The following is a 9,734-nucleotide window of genomic DNA, read 5'->3' as shown; positions in this document are numbered from 1 at the left end:
TTAACACTTTTTTTAAACTTAGGATTGGGCCTTAAATTGTATATAATCAGTGAAGTCCTTTCTTACTTTTCTTTCCCACTTTAGTTCTTGAAATTTGTTGTCTGTTGAATTCTGTGTTAGAGCTTTTTCCAAATCCAAGACTTGGGGTATTTTGTTAACAGTGTAATAAAAATAACTTCATAGTGTTACAGGGAAACATTAAAGCCTTTTTTGTGTGCTACTCTTTCCCTTTTAAAAAAAAAAAAAATACAGACATTGTTTCTTTAAAAGGCTCCATCTGCAAATCCCATTAGATGTGCATATAAGGTTTCGGATGATTAATAGTTGCCTGCTTTGCTTTGGTTGGAGGGCCTGAGTGTATGTATGTACGTTAACCCCTCCCTCCCCTCTCTCACATTTCACTTCACAAACTTGTCACTCTCTCCCCAGCACAGTATTTAAAAAGTGTTTCACTCATGGCCAGCACTTCACAAGGAAGCAAGCTTCAGGCCTTGGGAAGCAATTCAGGGCAATCACTGCATAGATCTGGTTACTGTTTTCCAGTCAGGACAATGAAGATGTTTAGAAGAGTTCCCAAAGTAACAAATCTGCAACAGCATAAAACCCACAAACAAACTGTTGTTTAGGGAGGAAATTCATTCTGTAAAGTTTGGAAGATTTCCCATCTGCTTCTCTTCTGATTTTGAAGCCTGAGCTATAACCAGTCACGAACGCTGGAGTGCGGACAGGATTGGAAGCAAATGGATCCCACCAGCAGCAGCTGCATGCGCAGTCCACAACCTCCTGCCCCACTTTGGGGGTGCCTGCGGAGCACCCATGCGGATGTCACCACAGCTTCAGGGCTGAACCACTACCCACCAGCACCATTCTCCTTCCATCAAAAATCAGATTTTGCTACGTACTCTGATTTCTCAACCTCCTGCCTGGTGACTGCTCCCCATAGATTCCCACGTGAGGAGCGGGCATTTGTGGAGCAGCACCCCTCTTTCCAACACTCTGAATGGCATTTTGCAGCAACTGAGGCCAGAAGACGACTAAATCCAGGACTGGTCTTGGGTTCTGGGGAGTCAGAAGGCAGCAGCCCAAGTCTAGTGAGTGCAGCAGTGGATATGAATGAAGATGATGAGGTACCAGTAAATACTACAAATGAAACTGAGAAAAAGTCGTCCAAAAGAAAAAAGGAAAACTCAGGTAGGTGATATAAAATCAGGGTTGTGGGATAGTAGAGGCTATAGAGAATGAGAGCACCTGTAAGATTAGGAATTAAGAAATAAAGCTGATGAGGAAAATATTTTGTAATTCTTCACTGGGGAAACTTACACAATAACAACACTGAAACTAAATGGCTTATTCTTTGATGACCTCTGGTGTTTGTACTTCACTTCTGCAGATCTTGTTTACTGAACCAGGCATTTTACTCACCAGCACAATGCACATTTGCTGTAACTAAACAGGAGTCACATGGCATGTATACACTGAGCTGAAGGTCCTACGATATGGAGTTATACATTGCACGCCTGCCATTTGTCCAAGCCTAAAAGAATGGCATTCAAAGAGCAAAGATCCCTCATCTTGAGCTGCCTGTGCTAGTTGGAAATTTTATGTTGGAAGTGTGTGCTTTTTCCCACAGCACTACTATGAAGTGGGGAATATTTTCCAGTATCCCCATTTTACAGGTAGAGAACACAACTATAAAAATATTTATTTATTTATTTATTGGTTTGACAGGTTGACTACAGAAGAGCCACCTCTAATCCAACTTTCATTTCTCAATTTTGCAATTTAAACATCAAGCTTGTATTTGTGCTTTCTCTGTCACACAATTAGTCCTAATCTCTGTTCTCTTCCAGTATGAATAGCCTGTCAGGGAACACATGAAATAACTAATATTCCAAACTTCTTTATGCCCAGAATCTAGTTTACTTCCTTCGGTTATCTGTTTTTCCTTTAGAAAGCCAGCTTTGTAGAATTTAAGTTCATTTCTATTGAAAAAGCACGTTTGGGGCAAAAATTTCCCAAAAACCAAAATGCAAAGAAGTTTAAAATGAAAGATTTAAAAGTGAACAATGCTTTTATTGAAACATTTGCTAATCATAGGTGAACAGCAGAGTTCAGTATACTCAGATTGAAGGGATATCCTTAAAGAGACTGATTCCAAAGCACATCTCCCTGTTTTAAGTAGCAGACAAATGTTCCTTTTATTCTCTATTACCAGCACCCTTCACATTTTCTTTTCATACTTGCTGCTGTCCTATATACTTTTCCTTACAGGGGAGCTGTAAGTAATGACATCACTGAAAGGTATGGTGTTTCCTACCTTCTAGCAACTGTTGCTGTCTGTACAAGTTGTTACTCTAGCAAACGCAGAATAACATATCCCAAAGGCGATTCCGTGGCTTTTCATTTCACTCCCTTCTTTGCTTACCAGACAGCAGATAGAATTACTTGATATCCCTCCTGCAAGCTTTTGTTTCCTTCTGCCCCCAGACAAAATAAAACAAATGAGAGGAAAGTCTCTGAGCAATCTTATTGTGATTTCCTTCACTTGTACAGCAATTCCAGAAATGCAGCTGGACATATCACATACTGATTGTTTATTCTAAGTGGAACATAAGACTTTTCTCTCCTCTTGAGAATTTTCCTTGACTTCTTTAGAAAAATCTAGGTACCCAGAGCCTTCTCTTCAGAGATTGGGCCAGTAAAGAAAAATATATTGAAATCACTTGAAGACAAAACCTACAAAATAAACTATTTTCTTTTAGTTGGTGCCTTATCCATCACAATTTTACCTGCAATATTCATACAGCATTACCATGATTTGTACTAGTGCATGCAAAAACCTTCTGTTCTTGAGAAGACCCTAGTTACTACAAGATACACAGTGAAGACCTTGGAACATGGCTCTTTGCAGAGTATTCTGTGAAAAGTCTAAAATAATCATGTTTCTCAGACAAATAAGCAGAATGGTGCAAAAATAATTTAAAAAGCTTGTCAATCTTTACAACTTTCTTTGAAGCATGGATATATTAAAAACCTTTAAAGAATGGCTTTGTTATGGATAGCAGCAGTGGCATCTATTACAAGTACACACCCTTCCCTTCCTCTACAGACTTCAGTTATTTAGATGCCATATTCAGTCTTGACTTCACAGGCTCACCAAATGACCTGAAGAAAGAAGTTAACCTTGTACTAGCTTTCACAGCTGCCTCTGCTGTCCATCCACAAGCCACAGCCATTAGCATTTTCAAATACAATTTCAATAAAGTTTCTGTCTGACCTGTTCTAAATTGTACTTGTGTTATGATGCACTTGAAGTCCCCAGATCTCCAACAATAGTAATATAACACATAATAGAATTCAGACAGCTTTATTTTATGTGAATGAAACAATACAGAATGTTAGTGAGGATGCAGTAGAAACAGGAATGTGATAACAGTGCATAATGACTCCCTTAACAACATTAGGCATACAATGTCCTTGACTGAGGAATCCTGGAAAACTTTGTATTAAAATGTGTAAAGCTGATCTGAATTCCCACCTGCCAACCTTTCTCAATCTTGCCACTAACTGTAAAGAGGATTTTCTAAGCTTGTGATTCCCATTTACAATCATGGTGGCATAAAAAGCAGTAGGTAAGAGTAGGTAGCAGCAGGTAGCAGCAGATACCCTGAGAAGGACTGAAAAGCAAAGTACAGGCAAGTCCCTGATCAGTTTAAAGTGGTCTGGGTGCAGAACATCATGTATAATAGCCCTCCGTATGCACCCTCCATTGAGCATTATTCCATGAGGCGTACATTGAAGTAATTTCTGGATACTTTATCATCAGCTGCCAAATGAATACACTATTTGTGAGGTCACTTTACTTGGCCAATGTTCCTGATAGCTTTTAGAATTTTATGTTCCATAATAGCAAAATCTATCAGTGTCTTACTACCTGATTTAACCACTTTGAATAAATATGCCTTCAAAGTCTTTAGTATGGGGGGAAAAAAGTAACATTGTGCAGATGCTTTGTATTTTTATTTTACTTTCTTCTACTGAGGGAAGAATTGCAGACATCAACAGTAGTTTGCAGAATAACAAACACCAGGTGCACTGATCTGGGCTGTGGATCACCACAAACACCTAACAAGCAGGTAGGATCCTCCACATATAGGCATTAGCAATCCCCATACTTCTGAGCCTAAGCTGCTCTCTGAGCAATACAAGTACCCTCTGTGCCACCAAAATCCTGTATCTGCACAGTGCAGAGTCCTTGTGCCTTCCTCCAAAGCATTGTTTACTGGCTATTGTTAGTAGACCAGTTCAACCCAGTGAGGGAGAGTGAGTACTACTTCATGAGACCAGATTCTGATTCAGTTATGCTGGTTCTAAACACAAAGCAAAGCCAACTTCTGTTGACCGGGTCCAAATGCTGAATTTGGCCCATTGTTTTGCAGGGAATGGATTGCCTCTTCATACACACATGTATGTAGTAGTGCCTGACACAGTTTTTGGTTTCGAAAATTTATGGCATGGGAACATGTACCATTTGTGTTCCTACACATATTTTGCTCCAGCCCTGGGGAAAGGCAGCTGTTCGGTTCAACCACACAATGAAGCTGGTTGAGCTCTTGGAAGTATGCGTGCCTCATCGTAGAGACACAGATCTTCCTGTGATTCCTGAGCAGCATTTCCAGCCCCTCCCCCCCCCCAAACTGGCAGTACAGTAGGAAAATCTTTCCAAGCCGATTTGTGCTTTCACACATTTGCCATTTTCCATGTTCTGTTGTCAAAACTCTGAAGCAACTAGGCCCAATTTCCACTTTTGGAATATCACAAAACCTCCAGCCGTGAATAACCATATGCCTCTTTACAACACCATGTGGCACACAGCCTGGATGACAGGATCCAAGCTACACATCCTGCTCTATTCCCAGAAATACTTAGCTGTTTAAAATTATTCACATTGCTTTTTGGAGATGAAGACTGGTGAAACTGCCCCTTAGAAAGGATGTCCTTCACATCCACAGTGCTAAGTGGTGAGCTCACATATAAATTCAGGTTGCATTAGCTATTTTTATCCCAGGTTAATTTGACAGAGGTGGCTTTAGTTCCTGCAGTATGTTATTGGCATTGGAGAGCTGCTTCACCCCTCCACGTTTGCTAGGGGAGCAGAGACCCAAGGGGAAGCCCTGGAGACCAAGACTCCCAGAAGCTGGTGGCAAAGTTCCCAGCAGGGGATCCACACTTCAAAACCCACTTCCCACCACTCTCTCAAAAGTTACATTTGTTAGCCTCTGGGAAACATGTAATGGTGTGTTTGTTCAGTAAGAGATAAGAATGAAGGGGATTGTACAACTATGGGCAAAAGCACAGGGAGAAACTTCTGGGGGTTTGTTTTCATACTTTCCCCAACTTTATTTTGGGATTTTTGAAGTATAAGTAGCAAGAACAATGTTGATACAAACAAGACTAATTTCCTTGAAATGGAGAGCAGTACAGCTGCAGCATGTGATACACTGGTCCCTGTGTACATTATCTCTAATGGGAGCTATGTTTGATTTCTCTATTTCTGATGGACAGAGCTAAGATCAGGTCAATCATGAAGCCTACAGCCACACCTGACAGATTTTTCCAGCTTTGTTACTTTGGCAGCCAAAGAGACATCTAGAAGATAATGCTGCACGTCATGCTCATTGCTACCATTTTGTATATAATTTCTATGTAGAAATATTATGCTAGGACACACAGAACTTCTTTGGACACTGGTTACAAACAAAAATTAAGTAATTAATCCTCAACATAACAAAAAACCTACTAGCATCTTCAGTTCAGGGAATCTAGCCAACCACAGGAGCAAGAGGGGTGAAAGAGTCAAGGAACTTGTAAAAACTGACTCCCTGAAAGATTGGCAGTTTGGGCTTTGCTCGCTGAAACAAGTGCATTTTGGAGCATTCTTCACAAGCACCAATTTTAAAAACAGGAGAAAAAAAGGGGGGAAGAAAAAAGGGGGAGAAGGAAAAAGATAAAAAAGAAAGAAAAGATAGAGGGGGAGGTAGGGGAAAGAAAAAGAGAAGGAGAAAAAGAGAGGAGGGAAGGAGGCGGGAGGGGAGGGGAGAGGAAAAAGAATTGCCATAGTCTCAAGCAAAGTCAGTTTGCGTTTGCCTTTTAGCATAATTTGTGCAGCATCCCTTTGGCTATGACTTGAAATTTGGCTTTGAAATATGACTCTTGACCACAATGCAGCCAAGTGCACAAAGAGTGAAATAGTTTTTCAGGGCAGCACAGTGACAAGGATGATACTGAGGCCAATCATGCACAGAGATACCAGATCTCCTCGTAGTTTTCATTTAGCAAGGATTAGAAGAAGCTCAAAGTCTGTAGTATCGTGTGCTAATTCAAAGAACACTGGTTCTCTGGTGTTGCCCGTTTTAGCATGTTCCTCCCCCCCAATATTTCCAGGCCATACGCTAGCTTAGGGTGCTTACTAAGTGACTTTACCTTACGCCCTGCGCCAGAGGTTGTCACCACGTACTCAGAACACATTACACATCATATACACAAAGTGCTAGCTTTGCTGCCTGTTGCTTGGTAGATCAGGGAGAGTGATAACACGTATGTAAGGAAAGAAAGTAAAGATGTGGGGAAGGAAACTATTTCGATGCAATGATAGCAAGAAATGACAGCTTCCTTCACACAGCTGCTCATTTCTGACCTTGCAGACCCAGGCGCGAGCTTCTGCAGTTTGACAGCACACCCCTCCCTGACTCTGAGCTGTCCCACCGTTGTCCCATTGAACCCAAGACTGACAACGCTGATAAGCCATGCTGAGCTTGAGGGGGCATAAGACAAACTTCTTAAAACTTCCAGAGCACTTCAGTTAGTAGTTTATATCAGACCTCTGCAATGCACATGTTCACACAGATCAATGTAACTGCAAATTACGCAACATGTGTGCTTGCCTCTTAGAAAACCAGAACTCAAGCAACAAGGCAGAAACAAGCAGCAAATCACGGAAGGAAAGGACAGCCTTCACAAAGGAGCAGCTACGGGAGCTGGAAGCTGAATTTGCCCATCATAACTACTTGACAAGACTCAGGAGATACGAGATAGCTGTGAACCTGGATCTCACCGAGAGACAAGTACTTCCTGAATCCCTGCCTCCCCAGATTCTTCTTCCTCCCCCACAACTTCTTCCTAAAGCTAAAAACCAGATATGTTACCCAAGGGTGTGCTTTTGCAATGGCACAGAGGTATTTTAATGCAAAGCCTCCACATTCTTTTAAAACACATTTGTTACAAATTTCTGCAGGTAGTTAATAAATGCAATTGTGTTTCTCTAAACTGAAGACAGATTTGGGAATAACTGATGTCTACTGAGCTGTTGTTTACCAGCCCTCATTAATACATACTGATATGTCAAGGCTCACAGAAGGAATATGGATATGACCTTAGACTGTGATTACCAGGAAATTATTAGAATGATATATGTCTGATACATGCATTCTTCTTGGATCAGGTAGTATTTTGAGATGATAAGGAAGGACAAAAATGGTGAGTTCCATGGAGAGAGATATTTCTGTTCTGTCATGGTGATCTCAGTCAGAGTTTCCTTATCAAAGCTTAGTGGACAATAGGGGAATTGCTCAATTAAGTGAAGCAAATTACAATTCCTGAAGCATTAGATTGGATGGACTAAATGTTAAAAGACATTAGATGCACTGTGCCCATTGGACTGACATGCTTAGTTGACATAAAGACAGATTCTGGGCAAAGCACTTGTACTACCTTTGTGGGTCTGAGAGAAACATCTGCTTGGAACAGTTCAGAAAGAATTGTTCCTGCCTTTGTTAGAGGAATGAAGTACTTAAACTTGTGAGGTTCCTTTCACCTTTTCTTCTAGAATCCCTCAAAATATCTGTCTGTTGATACACATATATATGCACAGGTCTGCTTATACAGCTCAGATTGAGGCAATAAGTAATTATTTCCTTTTTATCACCCAGGTCAAAGTATGGTTTCAAAACAGAAGGATGAAGTGGAAACGTGTTAAAGGTGGGCAACCTGTGTCCCCACATGAACATGACACAGAAGATGTGGACTCTGCTGCCTCCCCCAGCTCTGACTAGTCCTTGCAGCAATGGGAGAGGAGTATGGAGAAAGTAATTGATCAGAAAGTAGATGCAACACTGCTCTGGGTCAGCTACACCATGAGATGATCCTGGTTGCAAAACCTGTATCCCTGAGTCTTTAAACGGTGTATAATGCTTTAGGTTACAGAGGCAATTAAAGAACGCAGGGGGAAAAAGCCAAAGCAGGTGTGATTTTTATTTTTGTCTGAATGAATTGAACTCTGTCTAGAATTGCCTTACTACCACAGATGTGTCTTCAGAATAAAAGCTAACAAACACTGAATATAAAACAGGAGTAATGTTGTCTAGGCTCTCAAACACTCAGAAAATACAGATTGTCAGTCAGCAAGTGATAATGCAACTGTATTCTCATCCAACCTTGCCCTGGTCACATCTATTTATTCTGCATTTGGACTTGACAAGGCACATTTTCTTTGTGCCTTACTTTAAGAGAAATAAATACTTTGATAGTCACTGATTTTTCTTGCGATGTGAATTGAACACCTGTATGGCTAGGCAGTAAGATTACAAAATAAATATTTGAGACCAAAACTACATACACAGAATTCTGCTTACCAGTTTCAGAAGAGATGGCTTTTACATTGACAGTCCAAAAGGACAGGTGCCCTGTTGATGGTAGCAATTTGCAGAGGGAGATTTCTTCCAAGCTTACTGTAGATCCTGAAATTAAATTGCTAGATCTCAATTTCAAATATTTTTTCAAAGCGGTCATTACCAAATGTCACAGCAGGTACAGCAGAGACTAAGCCCTCAACACAATTGCTATCACTATTTTGTTTTCAACATTTAAATCTATTTAAGTAAAGGAAAACTACTCTTTAGTGCTGCATTTCCTTTGGATTTATGGACTCTCTCTGGAAATGCATGGTTTTCTTTGTCAATTCAGCACTGTCAGGAGAAGCAGTAAACAATGTTACCTGGAGTGATTTAAGTGAGTTTTCTGTCTACAAATTCTCATTTCATTTTTCATTGGGGACAAAACTTTCCTCTGAATAAACATGTAGATGCGTATATTTAAATTATGTATAAAAACATCTGTTCATCTAGGTATTGTGTGGATTTACACTCACTACTTAATGTATTCTAAATCAATATCTGGATTTATTAAATTTATGGTTCAGTGACCAATGTAGCCCGTTTTGCAAACTTCCCATTAATAGGTTATTCTTTGTGAAATTTTTTTTTTTTTAGTGTTTGTAACTGATCAAATATTTCATACAAATGAACAGGATCTGTGCTTTTCAAAACATGTAAACTTATTGTGTCTTTGATCACCTCTGCCTTTGACAGGGTTTGACGACACCAAGAAACTTTACCAGTGATCTTTAAAGCCACTAAAGCTGATACAGCTAACTGCCCATACTTCTAATATAAGTAATATGTAAAAGAAGCTTTCCAATACAGAATTATAAACTGCCATGGCACCACCAGAAGTCTTAAGAACACTTCCACTTGAAATTATCCCCCCTTTCAGCCAAAACTTCTAGTATATCAAATTATGAAGTTTTAGAAAAACATAGTGTCTGTTTCCATTTCTTTTTTCTTTTTATTTAATGTACTAATGCCATATTTTAAACAGAATTTTACACATTATGACTA

General features: G+C 40.0%; 1 protein-coding gene across 1 annotated transcript; it reads left to right on the top strand.

Annotated features, from left to right (window-relative positions):
* The first annotated feature begins 740 nt into the window (after positions 1 to 740).
* Positions 741 to 8,111, top strand: MEOX1 (mesenchyme homeobox 1). The gene is made up of 3 exons (XM_010585651.1): positions 741 to 1,191; positions 6,952 to 7,124; positions 7,989 to 8,111. The coding sequence occupies exons 1-3, from the start codon at positions 741 to 743 to the stop codon at positions 8,109 to 8,111; spliced, it is 747 nt and encodes a 248-aa protein (XP_010583953.1).
* Positions 8,112 to 9,734: the final 1,623 nt, after the last annotated feature.

The sequence above is a fragment of the Haliaeetus leucocephalus genome, unplaced genomic scaffold (assembly GCF_000737465.1).
Source record: "Haliaeetus leucocephalus isolate CR32 unplaced genomic scaffold, Haliaeetus_leucocephalus-4.0 Scaffold110, whole genome shotgun sequence".
In the NCBI taxonomy this organism is placed as follows: Eukaryota; Metazoa; Chordata; class Aves; order Accipitriformes; family Accipitridae; genus Haliaeetus; species Haliaeetus leucocephalus.
The sequence above is the reverse complement of the archived record's forward strand: the minus strand, read 5'-3'. Positions and strand labels throughout refer to the sequence as shown.